The sequence below is a fragment of the Panicum virgatum genome, chromosome 6N, assembly GCF_016808335.1.
Source record: "Panicum virgatum strain AP13 chromosome 6N, P.virgatum_v5, whole genome shotgun sequence".
Lineage (NCBI taxonomy): Eukaryota > Viridiplantae > Streptophyta > Magnoliopsida > Poales > Poaceae > Panicum > Panicum virgatum.
The window spans coordinates 10,250,337-10,274,336 of NC_053150.1; the positions used below are offsets into that span (position 1 = coordinate 10,250,337).

At 43.7% G+C, this 24,000-nt stretch overlaps 3 protein-coding genes across 3 annotated transcripts; 1 reads left to right on the plus strand and 2 right to left on the minus strand.

Annotated features, from left to right (window-relative positions):
- Positions 1-11,218: 11,218 nt before the first annotated feature.
- LOC120677798 (germin-like protein 8-8) lies at positions 11,219-12,379 on the plus strand. The gene is made up of 2 exons (XM_039958996.1): positions 11,219-11,412; positions 11,579-12,379. The coding sequence occupies exons 1-2, from the start codon at positions 11,295-11,297 to the stop codon at positions 12,136-12,138; spliced, it is 678 nt and encodes a 225-aa protein (XP_039814930.1). The 5' UTR covers positions 11,219-11,294; the 3' UTR covers positions 12,139-12,379.
- A 1,124-nt stretch (positions 12,380-13,503) lies between these two features.
- On the minus strand, positions 13,504-19,312 carry LOC120677799 (RNA-binding protein L-like). Its single transcript, XM_039958997.1, has 7 exons — positions 18,868-19,312; positions 17,773-18,232; positions 15,470-15,519; positions 15,256-15,386; positions 14,908-15,010; positions 14,656-14,838; positions 13,504-13,852 (listed from the first exon to the last, which is right to left on the minus strand). Exons 1-6 carry the CDS (start codon positions 19,249-19,251, stop codon positions 14,656-14,658), a joined length of 1,311 nt encoding a protein of 436 aa, XP_039814931.1. The 5' UTR covers positions 19,252-19,312; the 3' UTR covers positions 13,504-13,852.
- Positions 19,313-20,248: 936 nt separating this feature from the next.
- Positions 20,249-21,937, minus strand: LOC120677800 (tryptamine benzoyltransferase 1-like). The gene is made up of 2 exons (XM_039958998.1): positions 21,554-21,937; positions 20,249-21,344 (listed from the first exon to the last, which is right to left on the minus strand). Exons 1-2 carry the CDS (start codon positions 21,935-21,937, stop codon positions 20,370-20,372), a joined length of 1,359 nt encoding a protein of 452 aa, XP_039814932.1. The 3' UTR covers positions 20,249-20,369.
- Positions 21,938-24,000: the final 2,063 nt, after the last annotated feature.

Below are 24,000 nucleotides of genomic sequence, written 5' to 3' on the forward strand. Positions count from 1 at the left end.
GCGCTGATCTGGCCCGAAGCCACGGGGAGGCGCGGATCTAGACGGCCGTCGCATGTGGGAGACAGAGTGAGGGGGAGGTCGGCCGGCCGCCGTGCGTGGGAGAGGGAGGGTTGGCCGTCCGCGGCACGTGGGGGGGGATTGGGAGGGGAGGAGAGAAATGAAACCCTAAATGGCTAAGTGTGCATATGTATATATGGAGCCCTCTATCGGGCCGAGTTGGGCCTGAGCGGGCTGGGCTGTTTAACTGAGGCGGACTTTTTACAAATAACCGCCTCTGTTTATATGGGTATTAACAGAGGCGGTCGCGTTAAAGTTGACCGCCTCTATCAATCGATTTGTGAGCCGGATTTATTAACTGCCTCAGTTAATAGGAAATGACCACCTCTGTTAATGCTGGGCATTAACAAGGCGGTTATTTTATGTGCCCGCCTCAGAGGCCTTTTTTAAGTGCCTCGCAAAATCTAAAATTGTAGTAGTGTATGCTACACACCAAGCCGAAGGGTCGAAGACTTATCGGCGAGCCACCAAAGCTCCAAAGGGCCGGCACACCGAGTACAAGTGTGGTTCACTCAAGAACCACTCCACAAGGCAGCACCTTGCTCTCACACTCTCTCAAGAGCTAATCCTAGCACTAACACTCACAAAGGTTATGCTAAACCTAAGAATTTGATCAATGAATATTTGGATGGCTTGGAGAAATTCTCTGGTATGTGGGTAGCTTCACACGAATTCCAGCAAGCTCAAATGACCCAGGGTGAAGTGTATAAATGACACAGCAACTTCAAGAAGCCATTGCTCCAACGGCTAGGAAAACCTGCATAGTGTCGATTGAACCAACGCCTATACTAGGGGGGTGTTAGTTCAACCAGTCACCCGAACCCAGCAAGTAGCCTTTAGAAGTCTGACACTAGCCGTTGCAGATGTGGATGCACCGATGCTGCATCGGTTTAACCGATGCTTCCTGTGTAGCCTGACACGCTCTCTGGGCAATGTAACGACCATTGGGCAATGTAACGACCATTGCACCAATGCCAATATCAGCATGTCGGTTTAACCATTCGTGCTGTGTCTTCTTCTCTTAATCTTCATTTGCTCTGCCTAATGCACCAACACCTACTATTTTGAAGCTACTGGTTTAACCGGTGTTAACAGATTCTCTACACGCCACTAGGGTTGGGTCTGATTAAACTGCGCATTGTAGCACAAAGAGAGCAACTCATCCGCAACTCACCTTTGAATCTGGGGCAGAACCACATTATCACAGTTACCAGACATGACGAAGGTATCAATGCAAGAGCCTGCACTTACTCTAGAATCTGCTGGATCATGTTTTTGGCCTTTCCTTTGGATTTCCAGAAGGGTCTTTTTATTAGAGCTGCGGTTGCCCCCTATGGTCGATTACTAGAGTGGTACAGGGATAGCAACAAGTCCAGAATTCTTGTTCAAGTTCTGCTTTTAAGCCCTGACAGAGTTCCTAGAAGCATCATCATCTCTAGAGGCACACAGATTGGGGCAACTGGCAGATCTTGGGCAGTCCCGGTTTACATACTGAATGGCCGCTTCCCTGATGTTTTTCCTGCTGATGAGGATCCAGTAGCATTTGATGGCGAGCCACATCCAGAGCATCCACTAGTAGTAATCGGTCACCAGGCACAGGAACTAAATTGGGAGGATGAGCAGAATGGTGCACCATCCAACATTGGAGTCTTTGGTGGCAACCCTCACCCTCAGCCAGGGCCCAACAATGCTCCACAGCAAGCTGGACAGAATGCCCAAAATGCTAAGGACAACAACATGCAAGATGATGACATGGATGTTGATGAGGAAATGGAAGCACCTGATGATGATCCTTGGCCTGAATGGAACCCTGCTGTCTTTGTGGAAAATAACCAGCAAGAACAAGTTCCACAGCATCCCAACTTACCTCAGCCCAACTTACCTCAGCATCTAATGGATCTAGACTTATCAAGCTCCACGATGAGTTTTCTAAGGGCCTCAGGCCCTGACATCCCCCTAGAGGATGTCTTTCAAGACATGCAGTCTGAATGTGGTTCTTCCACTTCCAGTGATGCTTCATCAGTTCAAGTTGAGGATCATGCCAGATTCCTTGCAGCTAGAAGCCACTGTGCCACCATCTCCTTATTTCACAGAAAAGGAATCCCAAGTGCTAGCCGACCAAACTTAGGAGGCCCAACTCAAAGGAGCTCCTTTGCCATCAGGCCCATCATCATCGAAAACCCATAGATGAACACTGAACCAACTGGGCTTGAACTTGTACCATGGAAACCATGCTTCCCAGCTCTCCTTCTACAGCTCCTACCAGAGGTACTAGAGGCTGCACATCAAAGAAAAACTTCAGGCTCAAGCACTCTGACCACTATCCCCCATGAGGAAGTAACCCCACCATGTGACTCTGAGACTGTTTCTCTTAGTGGTGTCACTTTTGCAACAGAAACCACTATGCAAGAAACTCAGCCCAACAATGGATAGGATGCAAATGGTGAATTGAGAAAGAAAACTGTCAGACGTAGCCACATTTCCTTGCCTACCTCAGTATCCAACCATGCAAGTCCTCTGGTTGAAAGCAATGTTCGACGCAGTTCCAGATTGAACAAGAATGATGGCTTCTGTGCAGTGAGACTCGACCGTGAACCGGCAAAGAAGCGAAAGATCAGCATCATCCAGATCAATGAGGAAACTAGAGAAACTGACCCAGTACCTCTTTCTGTTCTACGGAGTTGGGGAATCAACTGTGGGATCACTCCTAGTGAGCTATCCAATGAGGTGCTGCTACAAGAGCCTACAGCCCAAGCAGTTACTGATGATGATGCTGAAGAAGAAGACCCTTAGTGACTGGAGTGCTGGTGGCCTCCCTCACCTTCTTTTGCCCACTGCTTATCCCACCTTCGCTGACTTGCTATGTCTATCTACTTTATTTTCTCTGGACCTGGTGTGCACGTCCTTTATGTTTGTTTCGAACCTGGTGTGTCTATTCCTGACCTGCCTGGCTATCCAGGCAGCCTCTGAACCTCTTAAACTCATTGTTTATGGATAATCGTGTGTGGAATATCTTATGTTGGAATATCCAAGGTATTAATGCTTCAACCAAATGGGACGCTATTCGAAACAAAATAGAGGGGAGCTCCTGCTCGATCATATGTCTACAAGAAACCAAACGTGAACACTTCGATATTTCCTACATAAGAAACTTTGCACCAAGACATTTTGACAATTTTGATTACATTCCCTCCATAGGAGCCTCGGGGGGGGGGGGGGGGGGGGGGGGGGGCTCTTTATACTCTGGTGTAGCTCAACTTTCACGGGAACAATAATTCATAAGAAAGACTTTGCAATCACAGCCTCTTTTACTTCTACTAGGTAGGTTGGCGCGCTATGCGCGCCTGTAGCAAAAGGTTTGATCTAAAATAATAATAAAAATATATTATTGTGTGATATAGTTAAAGTAATATCGTGTTGATGTATTTTAACAATGTGTTGATGTATTGAATGAAGTCTGAAAGTTAAGTATGGATATATATATTTTTGAGTATTCTTTGTTTTATGTTCGTAGGTACGGTAGGTGGGTTGAGGTATAGTTCATGGATTGTCATACAATTATATTTTGCGAGTTTACGAAGTGGAATTAAAATCCATTAAGTAGTAGGGGCTAGCACATGTAAATGTAGTGTATGAAATATGTTTCTTATTTTCGTGTGAATAAATAATTAAACATATTTTGTGGATGGATTGCAATTGAATATTATGTGGGTACCACCTGAATAGCACACAGGACCCACGTGGGTTCTGTATAAATAGCATATGTAGGAATTCATTTTTTGTATGTTAACAGATATAGGTGATGGATTAGCTTGCACTAATTATTAATTTTGGTAGAAAAAATAATAAGATTAGGAATGAATGGATGATTCAATTATATTTTGTGAGTTCACAAAGTGAAAACAAAATCCAATAAATAATAGAGGTGAATGTAGTATACAATTTTTTTTATTATTTTTGTGTATAAAAAATAACTAAACAGTTAAACATGTGGGGCCCACGTGTTTTTGTTTTTTATAATATTATTATTTTTTATTATGAATTATATTTTTTATTTTTTTAATTACGAACAGTACCCGGGGGGCCTTTTTATAATTTTTTTATTTTTATTATGAATTATATTTTTTATTTTTTAATTATGAACAGTACCCGGGGCCCACATAAACAGTACTTTATTATTTTTTATTACGAACAGTACCCTTGGCCCCACATGAACAGTACTCCCGGCACACATGAACAGTACCCCCGGCCCCACGTGGGGCCACGACGCACGGGAGCGCGCCAATTCTTGGCGCCTTAGTATAGTTACTCAATGCATAATGGTGATTCTTGGCTCCTCTCTAACATTTATGGTCCTTGTGATGAACCGGAAAGAACAGAATTTATCTCGTGGATTCATGACTGTGATGTTGATGACACTATTAATTGACTTTTTTTGGGAGACTTCAACTTTTATCGCTCTCTGGAAAACAAAAACAGATCTGGTCGCAGCTTAAATGATACTCTGATTTTCAATGATGCAATTGGGTACTTGGGTCTCATAGAACTCCCACTGAAGGGGAGAACTTATACCTGGAGCAACATGCAAGTGGATCCTCTCTAAGAGCAACTGGATTGGTTTTTTACATCACCTAACTGGACACTAGATTATCCCAATACTGAAGTACTACCAATGGCGAAAATAACATCTGATCATATCCCTTGCGAATATCTGTGAGCACAAAGATTCCCAGGGAAAATATTTTCATATTCGAAAATTTCTGGGTGAAGCACAACTTTTTTGACACAGTGCACAACAGCTGGATGACTTCAGGACATTCCACAAATTCTTTAAGAAATATATCTATGAAATTCAAAAGGCTCAGGGCAGAACTAAAAGCTTGGAGTAGGAATCTCTCCAATTTATCTCTCCTGATCAACAACTGCAACAAAGTAATTGGCTTTCTTGACTCCTTGGAAGACAGAAGATTACTTTACAACACTGAAATTAATCTAAGGAATCTGGTGACGAAACATCTGAGGACCCTGCTGCACTACAAAAAAGAATATTGGAGAAAGATTCACAAACAACAAAGTAAAATTTGGTGATGAATGTACAAAATTCTTTCACTCAATGGCTACTATATCGTACAAAAGAAACACAATTACACAGATCAGAAATGACACAGGGATCTGGGTACAAGATCATAGTGGAAAAGCTAGACTATTATTAAATGCCTTCAAGAACAGAATGGGAATCAGCTCTGAAATCAATCAACACTTTGATCTCCACAATCTTATCCAACACAGAGACAATCTAGAAGCTCTGGCAGAACCTTTTTTACATGAAGAGATAGATGACATCATAAAATACATGCCAACAGATAAAGCTCCAGGACCAGATGGCTTTAATGGCCTCTTCATGAAAAAATGCTGGCCAATTATCAAAGAGGATTTCTAGTCACTATGTTAAGATTTCTACTCTGAAAACTTGAATCTCGAAGGCATCAATACATCATACATTATTCTGGTCCCCAAGATTACAAACCCAGAAACAGTCAATGATTACAGACCAATCTCACTGGTGAACATCAGCTTGAAACTCCTTGCTAAATTATTGGCAAATAGATTGCAAAGAGAAATCATCCAGCTGATCCACAAGAATCAATATGGATTCATCAAAACAAGAACCATCCAAGACTGCCTAGCTTGGAGCTTTGAATATATACACCAGTGCCATCATTCCAAGAGGGAAGCTCTCATTCTAAAGCTGGACTTCGAAAAAGCTTTTGACACTGTTGAATATGAAGTCATAATACAAATGATAAACCCACATTGGTTTTCCACAAAAATGGGTCAACTGGATCAGACTTATTCACAGCTCTGGATCCTCAACTATTCTTCTCAATGGAGTGCCTGGAAAATCTTTCAAATGTAAGAGAGGAGTTAGACAGAGAGACCCTCTGTCCCCACTACTCTTTGTCCTAGCAGCAGAACTACTGCAGATCCTGATAAACAAAGCAGCAGAACAAAACCTCCTAAAAGCACCAATTCCACAGCCTGATGAAGATTTCCCTATAGTGCAGTATGCAGATGACACACTCCTTCTACTGAAAGCTGATGCCAAACAACTGCATTTTCTGAAAGCTCAGCTAAACACCTTTGCTGAATCTACTGGTCTCAAGGTAAACTACAAGAAATCTCTAATGATCCCAATTAATGTCTCTGAGAAGAGGATCCAACACCTTGCCAGAACCTTTGGTTGCACAGTTGGGTCAATGCCTTTTACTTATCTGGGCCTACCAATGGGCACCACAAAACCAAGAATGGATGACCTCACTCCCATGATGGACAGAGTTGAAAGAAAACTCTCTGGATGTGCAACCTGGCTATCATTTTCAGGGAGATTACAAATGGTTAACTCGGCTATCTCACCAATTGTCACATATGCAATGTGCACAATCAAACTTCCCAAAGGAGTCATAGAAAACATTGATCGCATTAGAAAGCAATGCCTATGGAGAGGGAACTCAGAAAAGAAAAGGGGGGGGGGGACCTAGTGGCTTGGGAAACAGTACAGCAGCCAAAAGAAAAAGGAGGCCTTGGGGTGATCAACCTGAAACTACAGAATGATGCTTTACTACTGAAACATCTCCACAAGTTCTACAACCAGGCAGACATACCATGGGTCAAACTAATCTGGTTCAAATATTATGAGCAGAAAGTTCCATATGCTTCAAGAGAGGTAGGGTCATTCTGGTGGAAAGACATTCTGAGATTGAACCCTTTATACAGAGGCATTTCCCATTGTATCATAGGCAATGGGACTACAGTTTGCTTTTGGGAAGACAGGTGGAACTCTTCTCTTTTAAAAAGCAAATATCCAAGACTTGCCTCCTTCTCAAAGTCCAACATAATCTCAGTTCAGGAAATTATGGAAGCTACTGAATTGGACACAATTTTCATCCTGCCACTATCACAGCAAGCCATGGAAGAGTTAGACCAGCTCCAAAATGAACTGCAGAATGTCCCCTATGATGAAAATGCAAAAGACCAATGGCAACCACTCTGGGGAAATGAATACACTTCCAAGAAGTTCTATAACATTGTCTTCAGCAACCTCCCAACCTCACCAATTCTCAAAATGATCTCGAAATCACAGTGCACTGCAAGAGTTAAATTTTTCACCTGGCTCCTTCTCATTGACAGGCTGAATACCAAAACAATGCTGAGTAGAAGACACATACAAGTCCATGGGGATGATCTTTGTGTAATGTGCAGTACCGGAGAAGATGAAACCATCGAGCACCTATTCTTCACTTGCCCCTTTGCATCCTTATGCTGGAACAAGATCAATATCAACTGGGACCTTGCACTCAACTTGGAAGACCGACTCAATCAGGGAAGACAGAACAATGGGCTGAACTTCATCTTGGAAGCCTCCATGATTGCCACCTGGGAGCTTTGGAAAATTAGAAATGACAAAATTTTTAATAGAGGGAGTCCTAGCGTTGATAGATGGTTCTGTAACTTTAAAAGTCAAAGTCTTCTTCAGTCTATTAGATTTAAAGCAGACCTACGGTCAGCTTTTTGCTTTTGGTTAGATGCTTTCAGCTAAACTCTATGTAAGTAAACACCCTGTAACCCTTCGCTTCTTTTTATAAAAGGTTTTTTATACTGTGGGGATCTCCCCCACAGTTTTTCCTTCAAAAAAACAGATTCTCTACACTCACTGTGTTGAATTAGCATTGCACCGGCGCACACTGTTGGTTTAACCAGTGCTATTAATGTTCCATGTGTCTTCTCAGCATTGCCCAATCCATTGCACCGACGCTTTATATTATCGTACCGTCGGTTTAACCAACGCCCTCTCTTCAGCTGAACTCGTCTAATTCGACATTTCTTTGAGTTCTTTCTTCATTTCTTGTTTTGATAGGGCTTTGTACTTCATCTTTAGGACCTAATATCATTCAGTTGACAACTTGTTAGTCTCATGCATGTTTTCATACAATCACCAAAATCACAAACTATGGCTTAAATAACCATATTCCTTACATGCGTCAAGACCAGGGTAGGGTCCATCATGCATATCAATATAATAATGGCCTCTAACACCCTGCAGGGAATCCCCTGAGGGCACACTCTGGTTTTTTCATCATGTCCACTCCATAAAACTGCAAGGTATTTGCCAATTGATTGTGGCAGAGGCGGGGGCTAATAGATAGCAGCAAATTATATGATTAGATAAGTAAAATCATGCACTTGCAAATTAAGTTGTAACGCGTAGTACTGGATGTCAATAATATAATAAGTAGTTTGAATGAAATAAATTTGTTCTACATTAATTAAATTAGAGTATGTAGTTTTAAATTTTCAAAAAATTGTTTATTATAATCCAACTTCAAATTGCAACCGGGCATAATTGTACTACTCTAGTCCACATCTTCTTTTTTTTTTTATTTGGAGCTTGTTACAACTTTTTTCCAAGAATCTAATTTAATCAAAAAATGTGTTTTGTTGGAGAACGAGATATAATGGGATGAATCCATCCGCCTCCATCATAGTCGTGTCACATAATAAGTTATTAGGATCTGGCGCGAACTGACCTCTGGGCCAAGCTTCTCACCCATGCATACTTGAGTGTTGCCTCGCTAAAATCCAAGCTGGAACCGTTCAGCCACGTAGCCTTCTACCCTTGCCTCGCCATTGCCCGCCCATGTTGCTCCCAAGCCTCGCCTCATCGGAGCGTACCTGAGGTGCTCGTCCGCGTCATGACGCGAGACACCATCGAAATTCGAAGGTCCCAGTCCTACAGTTGGATTGATTTTGCTCGAGCCGTCCTAACTATGGAACGGATATATATTTGCTTCTTAGAATAATTATTTACATTTTTATTATACCACTTAATATTAAATCCGGGCTCCGCCCTTGCAATTGAAGGTGCCCAACAAGAGTGACGTGTTTGTATTCTCTAACCACTACTACAGAACACCACAGGACTAATCTAGGCATTAGTTCCGGATCCTATGGCTAGAGGATGGGAGGGATCTTTAGTCCAGGTTGAAACCACCAACTAGGACTAAAAGCCTTTCTTTAGTTCTGGTTATTCTTACTGATCGGGACTAAAAGTTTCGATTTTTTAGTCTCAGTTGATAACACCAACCCGTACTAAAGGATCACCATTTAGTCCTGGACTAAAGGCACAAAATTAAGTTTTACATTAATAGTTTTATACCAATTATGTTTTCAGCCTTGAAATTATTGAAAAAATAGGCTTTGTAATTAATCATTAATAACATACTAGGATGCATCGTGATCGACCCTGTGTTATGTTAATTAATAAAAGACACATTTCTTAAAAATCTCCTACAAATTTTATGGGACGCCTCAATCATGGTGTGGTTGCCAATGATTTCAAGCGTTGAGAAAGCACCTTTGTGTAGAGGTGCGGAGTTGTGGGGTATATATATTACTACTATACAAATCTTTTCTGAGACGGTCAAAATCAATTAACTGAGGCGGTTTTTGCAACAGTCTCAGACCAAGGGTCACAATAAATAAACCCTTTTTTGAGGCGGTTGTGCGCCCACCTCAGACAATCAAAAATAAAAAAGAAAATAAAATAAAAAAAACTATGGCCCGCCGCCGCCGCCGGTGGATCCGCCCCGCCCGCCGCGCGCCGCGACCACTCGCCGCCGCCGAGCCCGCAACCCCATCGCCGCCGCGACCATCGCCACGACCGCGCCCGCGACCCCGTCGCCATCACACCCGTCGGCGCCACGGGATCCGCCGCGCCGCACGCTGTGGTCCCCGCCGCCGCCGTCGCGCCCGTCGCCACCGCGAGATCCACTGCACCCGGCTGGATCCGCCGGACCCCACCCAGAGCCGCCGTCCCCCGGTCGGAACCGCCGCGCCCCTGCCCGTATCCACCGCTGGCCCCTCGGATCCGCTGGTTAGGGCGTGCGGCCGGCCAGTAGAGGCGCTAGGCCGGTAGAGGCGCTGGCTGCCGTCGACATGGGGCCGCCGGGGTTCGAGGTGGCGACGCTGCCTGCTGGCCCCTCGGATCCGCCGCAGGTGGAGCCACCGGCACGAGCCCGCCCGCCCGCACGTTGGAGGGAGAATGAGAGCGGCGGCGGGTTGAGTGGATTGGAGGGAGAGAGAGATCGGAGGGGCGGGGGAGAAAGAGAGAGATATTAATTAGGGTTTGGCTGGGGCATGGGTTTTTAATGGGCTGGACCCATTAATTGAGGCAAGCTGTTGTAAATGGACCGCCTCTGAAAATACGATGATTAACAGAGGTGGTCACGTTAAAGGTGACCGACTCTGTTAATCAATTTTCTGAGGCGGTTTTTTAACCGCCTCTGTTGATAAGAAATGACCGGCTCCGTTAATGCTAGGTATTAACAGCGGCAATTATTTTTGTGCCTGCCTCATCAAGGCTGCTAAAAAAAGGTCGCTATTAATTAGTTTTTGTAGCAGTGTATATGACTCCACCCAACACTCTCAAAATCCTTGTGCACAAAATTAACAGGTTACATGGTCGTGAGCACTCCCCTGATGGGTGTACGTAGAAGCTGAGGGTCACCAATCAGTAACAAGGTTTCAATCGATCGGATAGTAAGATACAATGGCAAACTCCATTTGCAAAAGGTGCGCTTAAGGTTGAGCTCAGAGTGTCCCAAAACACGCACACATGATCCCCCACGTCAGATTATATTACAGTAGCAATAGAAAGCTAGCTTTGAAATTAAAGGTTGATAACAGAGACCATTTCATCCTTGTCTACTAGAAAAGTCAAGCAGTACTGGTGAGTATTGTAAGCTAAGATATAGGTGACGTGTACCACGCTAAGATAAATCTTGAATATGCAAACACAACACACATGAGCAAAAGAACAGGTATCATTTTACTAAAGCTTTGCTAGAGAAAAATAGACCACGTCAGAATAGTTATTAGTTGGCAGAGAAAAAACGATTAAAATTAAAGTTGGGGTAGCTTTGAAAAGTTCATAAAGATAGCTGTGTGTACTGGTAGTTTCATCAACAGGTTGGTCGGCTCAGAGACCAATTCTTCTGTTGGTCGGCTCAACTTGACTTGTTCAGTAGCCCACAAGTTCCCGCTGCCGCGTGCTGTGGCTATATATATAAGCACACCCATATTCCTCCATAGCAAAACAAACACACGCACCTGTGCTTAGCATATTGCATTGCACAGAGCACAAATACACAAAAGGGAGGAGAAAGCTAAATTCAAACAAAATGGCCAGCTCCTCTTACTTCCTTATGTCAGCTCTTCTAGCACTGCTGTCCTCTCAGGTCATTGCTTCTGATCCGAGCCCGCTCCAGGACTTCTGTGTCGCCGACCTGTACTCTCCTGGTACGTATGTGCACTTAGTTTACTTCAGTTTTTTATGTTCTCATGCTAAACCACTGATCAGCACAGTATTCATTCGTTAAGCACACAAATGCATACTGCAAACATTTATATGTACATCCTAATTTCTTATGTCTGTGTACTTATTTGGCTTCTATAATCCATACAGTGAAGGTGAATGGATTCGTGTGCAAGGACCCCATGGCTGTTAGTGCAGATGACTTCTTCAAGGCAGCCAACCTTGACAAGCCTAGAGACACCATGAAGAGCAAGGTGGGCTCTAATGTCACTTTGATCAATGTCATGCAGCTCCCTGGCCTCAACACTCTTGGCATCTCTTTGGCCCGCATCGATTATGCTCCCATGGGTGAGAACCCACCGCACACCCACCCACGTGCCACTGAGATCCTCACGGTGCTTGAGGGGACCCTGTACGTTGGGTTTGTCACCTCCAACCCAAACAAACTCTTCGCCAAGGTTCTCAACAAGGGTGATGTATTTGTATTCCCTGAAGGGCTCATCCATTTCCAATTCAACCCCATCCACGACAAGCCAGCAGTTGCTATTGCTGCGCTCAGCAGCCAAAACCCTGGGGTCATTACCATCGCCAACGCGGTATTTGGATCAAAGCCACCAATCTCTGATGATGTTTTGGCCAAGGCATTCCAAGTGGAGAAGGGGACAATCGATTGGCTCCAGGCTCAGTTCTGGGAGGACAACCACTACTAAAAACTACAACATGTGAGATGATGCATATCTTGAATCTCCAGGAAATGCATGTGTTTAATCTTTATGTAACAAACAATAAAAGCAAATGGTGTGTATCGAGTTCTGTACCAAGTTTGTTTAAGGCCCTCAAATCACTTCGAAAATTAGAGTTCCTATCAAAATAATGTTGTATGATATGATGTACTAATGAGTTTTCCTTTACATGAATAAAGTGGTAAGTTGCATGAAGTTATGACAGAAATTTTATATTGACAGCTGACTCATGATGCAATTATACATAAGTTATGTGTCATCAAAGGCGGAAAGGCAAACTTATGTGTCATCAAACCATCTACAGCTTCCATTTGCACAATCATTACGACCCTTTTAATTTTGGTAAGGAGAAGAAACTGCCCGCTTCATCTCTATGCCTCAGCCTCTTTCCACTTCTCCAACCCACCACAGCACTGCCTTATCATCTCGCCGTCTCCATCTAGCACCCTCTCTACCTCCCCAGCGTGCCACTTTCATGTCGCACCGTCTCCACTGCACCCGTGCCATATCTCTTCAAGCGACGAAGATCTTACCATGGGGAAGGAATTTCACAACGATGCAGCTCAAGGGCATTGCCATCAATGAGTAACTGGCACGTGGGCAACAAATCAAGGCGAGGCCAAGGCAACTTAAGGGCATTGCTTCCCGTGAGTAATTGGCACTATGGAGAGCTGCTCCATCCAAAGTTTCCTTGAGCTGCTCGTACTCTGCCAGAGAAGCTGCCCATATGCATTTTAATTATCCATGCCAGCTCATTTTTGTAGCTGGAAAGGATACTCAACAACCCTACTGTTGTTTTGGTGTCTATGAATCACCCATACTTCACTACCCCAGCCATACGTGTATCCGATACCCCGATACTCTCTATACTACCACTATATATTGTTTTTAAAACTCATAAATTGCCATACCAGTATGACATCTCCATACCAGTATCGTGTATCGGTGATACATAGGTTGGTCCCTATTGTTGTGTTGGTGTCTATGAAACACGCATACTTCACTACCCCAGCCACACCCATATCCGATACCCTCTCTATACTACCACTGTCCCTACTGTTGTGTTGGTGTCAATGAATCACCCATACTTCACTACCCCAGCCATACCCAATACCCCAATAGTCTCTCTGTACTACTACTATGTCGTTTTTAAAACTCACGTACCGGTACCGTGTAATCATAGGTTGATGTGGCCCTGTGTAAACATAGGTTGATGTGGCCCTACGTACTCCGTAGTACAGCAGGGACACATCACCAAAAGATCGACATTGGGCTCAGTGATTATATAGCCTGTGAATTTTGTCCGTCCTGATTATAAAGGATAATCATAGATTAGTCCTGTCGCCGAGAAAAATTTCTCAATCTGCATGTTTGTTAGCTAACACAACATACCCATAGGCAAACATCCGCGCCACACTTCAAATTTAAAGCACGATAGTATAAAGAAAAATGCAAGTGACAAAAAGACATGACACAACAGCAAACGAGCTAGAAAAAAGGTAAACTAACGATACCAAGACACGCAACAACTTGTCTTAGGATCATGGAATAGAACCACAGTGCACCATACAAGGCGCTAAATTATATTTGTACAGCCTTCATGAACGGGCGCTCTATATCTTACTCAGTAAATCCGCTTGCATCAACGCACCCAAACGATTAGGGCTGTCACTGGATCTCACTGCACAAGACGGAAACAATTTGTCAGATTCTCATAGCAATATACGTGCAAACTATGAAAGATTAAAAAAGTCAATAATGACTCGAGGCCAGTGGGACGATTGATGCATCAATTTATTTTGGTCTACAAGAAATAAAAGATATAAAATTCAGCATGTATATGGCAAAACAATATAAACCAAGAGATAGGCCTAGTTCAATTTATCCAGTTTCTTCAACTGATCTAGGCCCTGTTTCGTTCCAAATATAATCAGCTTATCCATGAAAATAAGTGATAATGCCACCAAACATCCCGTTTATTTTGCTTATTTTCACTTCTATTCTATGGGCGGCTTCAGAGATTTGAACTACGATAAGCGATAAGCGAGAAAATCATCGTTTGGTTTATAAAATAAGCTAAGTAAGCGTAGCCAAGAGAAGCATAAACAAATAGGGTCCTACAGTTTTAACTGTTTATTCAAGATTTCTACAGCAATGTCCAACAATGGTCATTTCAGATGAAAATTGTCCCTCTAAACAAAAAGTACTATGTTAACAAAAAGGAGGATATCTAAACATAGGGTCCTGCAAATCTCTAATGTCTTTTCGTACCAAATACATCAATACTCAAATGATGGCTGATAGAAATCAGCCAAAAGAAAAGAATAAAGTTCCATCAAATCTAGTCAAATCTTAAGAGTAGTTACATGAGATACTGCATTACTTAAGTTAAAAGAACTGGCATCTAAGAATTGTGAAGAATATAAGGAAATGGCATTCCAGTTCGTAATTCTAAGACGAGATCAACAAGTAAGAAAATCTGACCTATTGTTGTGGCTGCTGTGCCACTGGTTGCTGCTGATAATTTGGATAGCCAGCATAAGCTCCGGCTCCATAACCATAAGCATTAGGGTCCTGAGACTGAGGATACCCATATGCCTCATATCCTTGCCCGTAGCCATAATAACCTGCATTAGCCCCAGCCCACTGGTTGGAATCCTGTTGAGGCTGGAAATATGAATGCATTAGCTTCATTAGATTGGTACGGAAAAGTTAAGTTAATATGCGATAGCCAACCTGAGCTTGTTTGTTTGAAGGGCTGCGACCCCAAGAAAGCCTCACATTCTGCCCTCCAATCAGGGTACCCTGCAGAATTACTAACGCCTCCTCTGCAGAGGATCTGGACACACAGTAACAGAACTTTTATTACTCGCATGCACACAATCAAGCACATAACAACAACAACAACAACAACAACAACATAGCCTTTTTTCCCAAGCAAGTTGGGGTAGGCTAGAGATGAAACCCGAAAGAAATAAGTTCAAGGATCTGGACACACAGTAACAGAACTTTTATTACTCGCATGCACACAATCAAGCACATAACAACAAACCAAAGAAAAAATAGAGTACAAATTCAGTCAACCTGTTTGCATATTGAACAAAACCACATCTTTTGCCCACAGGGATCTTAACATGGACCACTTCTCCGTGAGGAATGAAAACTTGTTTCAACATATCTTCATTGACATTGGGGTCAAGGCCGCCAACAAAAATCTGTGCTCAACAACAGCAACAGGTTATTAGTAACTGGTTAAAAACAATTACCAGCAGGCAGGAAAATAGCGTAAAGAACGCACGGTTGTATTGTTAGGGTCATTGTCAGACTGAACTCCCTGGGCACTTGGTACTGTAAATAAAACACAAATAAAAAAAGCTTAATGTAAGACTTACAGAATATTGAGAAAATAAAATGTGGATGTGGATGATTATCAAGTACAGTATGAGGTTGAATAGTTGTAAAATGTTGTTTGGTTAAGAGAATCATATGCGGATATTCCATAACATATTGCATTTGCTAAAGAACACGCTTCAGAGTACAGACAATCAGATCCAAAATTACTAGCTAACAGGATATATACCACAGTAACAAGCACAGACAATCACAACCTGATGACAAAAGTGTAAAGATGTGAAGAAGTCAAAGTTTTGGGGGAAGCAGTGCATCAAATATTGGTTGCTCGCTTTTCAACCTCACATTCAAAGAATAATATCAGAGAGCACATTGAATTATGGGACTTCATCAGCGAAAAGGTCAAATTCTAGCAATTAATGTTTACATGCATTTTGTTTACAAAATTCATTACTAGACCTTGTTACAGCATGAACTCATTCAACTATGCTTGCATCCAGTATACCTGAAATCAGAAGTCTAAGAAAGTTTTGACAATTTTGGTTTCATAACGGTTGATTTTAGACACTAATAGAAAGTCAGCAACCAGCTACTTTCATCAAAATTCATAATATCTTGGAAGAAAATACATCCACAGGCACAAAGCAAGAAAAAAAAAGATTGGGATTTGTTCCAGGAAAGCAAATCATAAAGGGTTTTTTTTCCAGATGACTTGCGACTAAGGCAACTGAAATCGACATGCTGAATGTGACCCCAAAATCTCAGGATCAAAAAACAAAAAAATCACACTACTTTCAATGAGCTAACAAGTGGAAAATACATATGTGCAAATACATAAGGCAAGGACGATTAGCAGCAAAAACATCACCGCTTTTGGTGTTTTCTAGAATTTATTTTTCCTATTCGTGTGCACATTCAAATGTTCCATACTGAACTCTAGCGACTCCCTTGAACTAGTTTACTAGAGAAGCTGGCAGATGGGGCCTCAGCATGCTTATTTGAAGGATCCTAAGGCAACTTAAGATATCCCAGGAGCCCAGGAGCCAGTGTTTTAAAGGCGTCAGGCGACGCCTAGGCGTCCAGGCGCACCCAACTCGCCTTGGGTTACAGTGGCGCCTTGTCGCCTAGGCGCCGCCTAGGCGGTACCAGCTCGCTTCGCCTCGCCTTACCGCCTTTAAAACACTGCCAGGAGCTACACAAATTGTGAAAAGGTTTGATTATTGGCATGTCAGATCAAATCTCCTCCCCTAGAAAGGAACATGAAAGCTTCTGCAAAGAAGCATTACCAGTTGGATAGGCACCATTATATTTGTAGAACATATTATATTGATACTTATATCTAAACACTAAAAGAATCAGCAGTTTGCATGTTTTCCAATGTTACTTTGAAGGCATGGAAGTCAATTAGATATACGGAAAGAAATGTTAAGGTAATGTCAAATGGAAGTTTACCAAAAAGATCAATGTGAAATCTTCCCCTTAAAGATGCTTATGCATAGCATCCTTGCCAGAAAAAAAAGGTTATGGAAAGGACGATGTAGGACATGTGAATCCATATGAAAACAAGTGCAGGCTCCCCATGACTAGGCTTTGAAGCTTATGCAATATATACAAGTACTCCAACTTGGAACATTTGAGTGGTAAGGTACTTAAGTAATAGCTTTAATAAAGGAAAAAGGAAATAGGTGTATTGTGGCAGGAAGGAAATGAAAGGCAAAAGGTTCTTAAATGGGTATTAGACTTCATAAAAGAAAGAAGAAAATAACTGGACTGTGGCAGGAGGGCAAAAAACTAAGACATAAAGTAGATACCGTAGGAACCGAGATCAAATTTAGGACATAAACAATTAACACTGACCTAACAGAGGCCACGCATTACACAAGACATGCATTGCAGCTCAAGTCAGATCCAAGGCTCCCTATATGAAGAGCCTCGTTGTATCCTGCTTCCAGACAATAGGAGTTTCATGAGTATTTCATCAGAATCCTAATGTATCAAATGATCCGAATTCAGGAACGAAATGCTGTGGAGCTTTTGACTTGTTCAAGGACTGCAACCTAGCTTCAATACATTTTGGAAAACGTATACAAAACAAAAACACAGAAATTGAAACTGGCATAGCAAGTAACAGCAAACATAACACAGTAACAAAGCTAACATATGAAATAATCTGGAAGTCAGATGTGATTCTGCAATGCGAAGAAAATAATGCAGTTATTAAAATAAGATAAATTCAAAGTTATTCTTCACCTTTTTCTTGAACTCCTGTAGCTTTCTTGTTTGCAGCTGGCCCAATACGCATGGGTCTTGAAGAACAGAGCATTCCATTCATTTCAGTCATTGCACGAGCTTGCTCATTAGGATCACCGAATTTCACAAAGCCATAACCCTTTGAGCGCATAGTTAGTTTGTCTGTTACAACTTTTGCACCCTTGACAGAAGGATAATGCACCCTGAATGTCTCTTGTAATATGTAATCCGTAACATCAACAGCCAAGTCACCAACAAAAATTGTATAATCAGGGGAGTCATCACGTTTTTCACCAGCAGTGGCCCAATTCAATCGGAATGGTAACTCAACATTGGGCATCATTGTCCCATTGTAGGTCTGAAGAACTCTTTCAGCAGCGGCACGGCTTATGAATTCAATAAAACCATAGCCCTGAAGCTGTCCAGTATGCTTGTCACGAATAAGCTTCACAGATTGTACCTACAAATTCAAGAAAAAACAGAAGATCAAAATACTCCTATGCACAAAACAAAAAAAAGAATGGTGTGAAAATAGAAAATAGTCAATAATTACTGGGCACAGTGGCACTGTGGCAGCAGAAACATTCTACAATCAATCAATCAGCCAGTTAAAATAGAAATGCAAGGCAGCATTGCAAACATCACGGTCACAGCACAAGTACAATTTTGCTTTAGCTAACATTGGAAACAAGAGCTTTAATGCATCTGAAGTAAAATCTCAATGAAAGCATGGCAACAGTTTTCTTCAATCTCTGTGAATTCAGATTTGATGCTACACGTGATTAGTGCCATACCTTCATATACAAACAAGCACAGAAATTCTAAATCCTCAATTAATAGTCTAATACCCATAACATCATACTCAAACCCTAAGGATTCACACATAATCAAATACCGCATTAGAAATGAATTCACAATCGATCCATATTGAATCGAACTCTTAACAATCGTACAACAACGATAAGCATAGCTGATTGACATCTGCCAATAGAGTCTGGAAAAAAGCATCAAGGGTCCCAACTCTTCCTGCAGCGGCACGGACGGCACGCCGCAGATTCCGACCGCGAGAAATGCAGGAATCGAGGAAGCGCGTACCTCCCCTGTGGACGCGAAGCACCCGTAGACGTAGTTCTCGTCCATCCAGTACTGCAGGTCGCCGATCCATAGCGTTCTCACCTCGTTGGGCCCGGCGGGCGCGGCGGCGGGTGGCGGCGCCCCGTAGTACCCGGCCTGGTGCAGCGGAGGCGGCGCCTGCCCGTACGCGGGCTGGAGTGGCGGGGGCGCCTGCCCGTACGCCGCCTGTGGCGGGGGCGGGGGCGCCTGGCCCCACATCTGCGGCGGGGGCGGGGCCTGCTGGGGCGGCGGCGGTGCGTACTGGTGCTGGGGGCCCATCGGCGGCGGGATGCCACCCCAGTGCTGCGGCGCGCCCGGGGCGGACTGCGGGGGAGGGGCGACGCCGGGCTGCGGCTGCGGCATCATGGCGGCGGCGCGGGCGGCGAAACCTAGGGTGAGGCGAGGGAGGGTGGAGGTGGTCAGGTGGTGGGGATGGGTTTGGATCCGGACGTGTCTACGCGTGTGGGGCCAGACCAGATATTTTTGTCGCCGCTGGACAATGGGTGGGACCACGGGAGTCGTGGTGCCGTGACGGGATGGGCGGATGGCCGTGGCGGCCCGGAAGCATCTGCGCAACTGGGTCCAGAAACGGGGAACGTGGACGTGCGGTGAGCATGAGAAAAAAAGAATTTATTAATTTCAAGTAGATGTATTATTTTTCTAGGAACTTTTCAAAGCCTTTCACTTAAGAGAATTTGTATTTCAAATCCGTTTTTTGTTAGTGTTATTGAACTACAAAATGTGGATCACGATATGTTGAAACGAGAAGAGAACTTTGGGGGTCTCAACCTTTAACCCCGAAACTCAAAAGGCCTCTTCTATTGGAAAAACCAACGGCCTAGCGCAATAGAAGATCGAGAAAAAAAAAGGATGAAGCATGAAAATAGGAACAGCAGCCACTTCCGAGTGGACAAGTGGCATCATCATCGCGTGATTTGTTCCAGTGGTGTTCGAATCCTAGCTGCAGGACAATTTAGATCAGAGGTTGGGTTTGAGAGGATGATGCACCTACTCTTTGTTTTGTTGCGTTTAGTATCAACTGGAAATTAATACAAAAGAGGATTTTCTCCCAGATAAAGCTAAAATGGATCGATAGACTGCCATTTTAGTACAATTTAGAGTTTTGATGAATCAACTTTAAAAAAAACATATGTAGGGTTAATAAAAATATAGGAAAGAGAATCTCATATTGAGATCGATTTCCTTACGACGGGGCTGCATTCTGAATATAATATTCTATTATGGTGGAATCGCCCACAAAGGTAATCTTGAAGAATAATCTACTCAAGTCGTTTTGGCTTCAATATTTTTTATATCTCCATAATTATTTCTATTTTTGTTTAGACCAAAAATTAGAAACTACTATAATAAAGTTACCAAAAAAAAGAAAAGGCATCAGACACCGTTTGGGCCATTTGGATTCCAGTGAAGGCCCGCAACCAGCCCAGCAACAGTGTGTGGGTAGGATTGGGGCCCTGCATTGTTCAATCCAGAGAGTGGCAGATTTTGTGGAACTCCTCGACGTGACCTTCCACGAGGCCGATGAACAGGTCGACGCCGCCCCTCGCCGTGCCCGACGGCACGAAAACCATCAGCCCGTCGACGGGGATGTCCGGGGCCAGCAACGCGCGCGGCGGGCCGGTGCCGAAGTCCGTCCGGTCGAACTCGAACCCCAGCCAGCTGTCCACCTCCAGGTCCGGGCACAGCACCATGCCCGCCGCCGCAGCGGCGGAAGAGGAGGCGGCGGCGAGGTCCTCGCCGCTCGCGTCCGCCACCGCCCCGAAGTCGACGAAGGACTGGATGTACTCGGCGTCGACGCGCGCCACGGCGTCGCGGATCGCGGTGACCACGCGGCCGTAGCTCGACGTCCGGAGCTCCCCGACCTGAAGCCTCGGGAACGCCCAGAGCACCATGTTCCCGAGGAAGTCCGCCGGCACCGGGGGCTCGGCCCGGCGCGTGCAGTTCACCGCCACCTTCACCCGCGTGAAGTCCCCAGGGCTGAGGCCCCGCGCCGCCGTGACCTTCTTCCACACGTGCGCGAGGAGGCACTGGAACGTGCTGCACCGGACGGCGCCGCCGCCGCGCGCTTTGAGCTTGAGCTCGGCGACGAACTCGGCGGTGAAGGTCACCGTTAGGTTCTTGATCTTGTCCGCGGGGACGATGGCGTAGGACCTGGAGCCGTGGCCGTCCCCGGCGTTGAACTCGACGGACCGGTGGTCGAACACCGGCGTCGGCGGGCTACGGGGCACGGCGGTCGCCGCACGGTCGAGGAAGGGCGGCGGAGAGGTGAAGTCGCCGTCGTTGTGGCCCGCCGCTCGTACAAGCATCGCCCACTTGGTGAGGAAGGTGCTAAAGGAATGGCCGTCGGCGACACGGTGGTGGCAGATCATGCCGATGATGAGGCCGCCGCACTTGTAGCGGTTGAGCTTTACCTGCAGCACCGCCGCCCCAATTTTCTCCTGTGGCAAAATATATTAAGTATATATATAGCAACATCATATTGTATGTATGTATGTATGTATGTATGTATGTATGTATGTATGTATGTATGTATGTATGTATGTATGTATGTATGTATGTATGTATGTATGTATGTATGTATGTATGTATGTATGTATGTATGTATGTATGTATGTATGTATGTATGTATGTATGTATGTATGTATGCCTCTGGGGCCGGTGGGTATAGCTCGCTGAAGCGGTCGTTTGCAGCCACGCCGCCGGCGAGCAAGACGGCTTCCATGTCGCGCGACGGCACGGTCACCTCCATTAGGAGGACGCCCTCGTTGTTGAGGTGGAGGAACGGTCGGCTCTGGTTGTCGACGGCGACGCGGCCGGCAAGGTGAGGGTGCGCCGCGACGGCCTTGAGGAGGCCCTCCTTGAGCGCCCGGTTGCAGGGCGGCGCCGGCGCGGGGTACACGAGCACGATGGGCACGAAGATGTCAAAGGCCGCGCGGTCGAAGATGGTCAGCGGGACCTTCTCGCCGGCGAGCGGGTGCGGGGTGGCGTACGCCGGTTTCAGCACCGTCGTCGTGCAGGTCGCGACCTCCATTGTTATCACACTCTACCTCGTAATCTCCTTATTGATCAGAAGCTACAAACTTTGCTATATATATAGAGCCAGATTGATTGGATGCTAATTTTTGCTTAGCCAAAATTATGGCAAAGCTAATATATTGGCTTACCAAAATCAGGGCATGCCAAAGTGTTGGTAAGAAATTTAGGCACTTATTTAGTTCAGTGTCAACCAATATTCTCTTCTCTCTCTAGGTTTAAGAAGTTTCCGGTACTTGTTATGATTTTGGTCAAACTTAAATAACCAATTGATAGCCAAATCTTATTGGCATGTCTTCATTTCGGTATGACAAAAATTGGTAGGAGACCAAGGCTGACTCATAGTGCACATTATCTCCAACAGCCTTCATGTAGCCATGGGTCGGAGTGACTTAACGTCACTTGCTTGGAAAAAAATTGCAACAATTGGTGCAGCCGGGCAGCAAATCCTCTCCGGTGCAGCCCTGTTCTAGATGCGCAGCACGTGGACCTCCATATTCGTATCAGATATAGATATGTGAATATAGTTATTAAGAATATCTGATATCCATACCTGCTAAAACATCAGCAGAGATATCATATTCGTATCTAAATTTAATGTGCCATTAAAGTGGATGTATCAAACTCCAATTTTTATCTGTCATGGGAATCTATCTAAAACTTATCTTTGCAGCTAATAACAAATTCTAATTTTAATATTAATAATGATAGTAAAAAGTTCAGTGGTGCATATTATTTTAGTGATTAATGATAGATATTCTAATAATGTATCCCCAGGAACTATTACAAAGTTATCTCTATTTTTAATGATCAATGTTATTAATTTTAAAAGGAAAAGTCTAAATTACTCTCTTGAACTATAGCCAAAATTTGGATAACCCCTGAACTATAACTTGGATCGATTTACCCCCTAAACTATGCAATTTAGTCCATTTTACTCCATAATACAATTTTCCTTTTTATTTTTCCATACACAAGTTGAATTTTAATTTCAAAATTTGCATGGTAGTATTGACATCACAATGCATACTAAAAAATGTGTTATAATTTTTCATTGTTATTTTCATGTAATTTTGAACTCCAATGATTAATTTACTATTAAATATCCTAACCTATCAAAGTAATGATAAAAATTTTGATGTATTTTTTCTAAGATGTGTTATCATGTGTACTACCATTTTGTATAATTTCAGCTTAAGACTCCACATATTCATGTAGAAATGAAAAAGACATTATATTAGGGGTTAATCTGAACCAAAGTGCATATTTTGGGGGGTAAAATAAACCAAACAATAGTTTAGGGGGTTATCCAAATTTTGACTATAGTTCAGGAGAGTAATTTAGATTTTTTCATTTTTAAAAAAATATGAACATTAAATTTATTTTAAATACTCTTGTTTGTCCATCTGCAGATGAAGAAAACTTGGTGCACGCAGAACTGCTCTAGATGCGCAGCACATGGATTGCTGGATGATCCGACGCGTCCTGGTCTACATCTCTTACACTCCAACCGCTCGGCACGATTCTCACTCGGCTCCAGGCTTCAATGTGTGCGGATGTCCACAGCTCGTCCACAGCTTGACGGAAGAAGAACTACCGCCAGCGTATCGTCGGTGACGAACTCGCTTATACGTGAACTTGGTAATGCCGACCTAGCCAGAATCTAACGGTCGTGCTTCGTTGGAGGCGTTGTCATGGTGTGCTTCCACCTGATGCTTTTTGCAGGTGTTGGCAGATCTCCGGGTGAAAACCCTTTCCTTACATACAGGATGAGGCGGCGACGGTGTTTTCTTGTTGGAGCGTCACCTTAGGGAGTTTTCAGATTAGCTTTATCACCTCAGCAGTATCAAATGATTGTTTCTAAGGAGATGATTGATGTGATGATTTGGTGCTGCGATAAGACCTTGAAAGGGTAAAACGTGAACGAAGAAGAAAAAAATTGAAACTTAGTCTTTTAATTTTCTTATATTTTCGAAATGTTAATTTGAACTCATGTAATCCTTGACTATATATATCCAGCTTGTGGATATAGAGGCCGGTTCATCCTTTATCTTAAAAAAA

What these genes read in the sequence shown, in the direction of transcription:
- LOC120677800 (XM_039958998.1), bottom strand. Translation starts at nt 21,937, where the DNA reads ATGGAGGTCGCGACCTGCACGACGACGGTGCTGAAACCGGCGTACGCC. An exon ending in TATACCCACCGGCCCCAGAG is followed by an intron (nt 21,345 to 21,553) that starts GCATACATACAT and finishes ATTTTGCCACAG; the next exon opens with GAGAAAATTGGGGCGGCGGT.
- LOC120677798 (XM_039958996.1), top strand. Translation starts at nt 11,295, where the DNA reads ATGGCCAGCTCCTCTTACTTCCTTATGTCAGCTCTTCTAGCACTGCTG. An exon ending in CGCCGACCTGTACTCTCCTG is followed by an intron (nt 11,413 to 11,578) that starts GTACGTATGTGC and finishes TAATCCATACAG; the next exon opens with TGAAGGTGAATGGATTCGTG.
- LOC120677799 (XM_039958997.1), bottom strand. Translation starts at nt 19,251, where the DNA reads ATGATGCCGCAGCCGCAGCCCGGCGTCGCCCCTCCCCCGCAGTCCGCC. An exon ending in TACAGGAGTTCAAGAAAAAG is followed by an intron (nt 15,520 to 17,772) that starts GTGAAGAATAAC and finishes TTTTATTTACAG; the next exon opens with TACCAAGTGCCCAGGGAGTT. An exon ending in CTTCAAACAAACAAGCTCAG is followed by an intron (nt 14,839 to 14,907) that starts GTTGGCTATCGC and finishes TCATATTTCCAG; the next exon opens with CCTCAACAGGATTCCAACCA.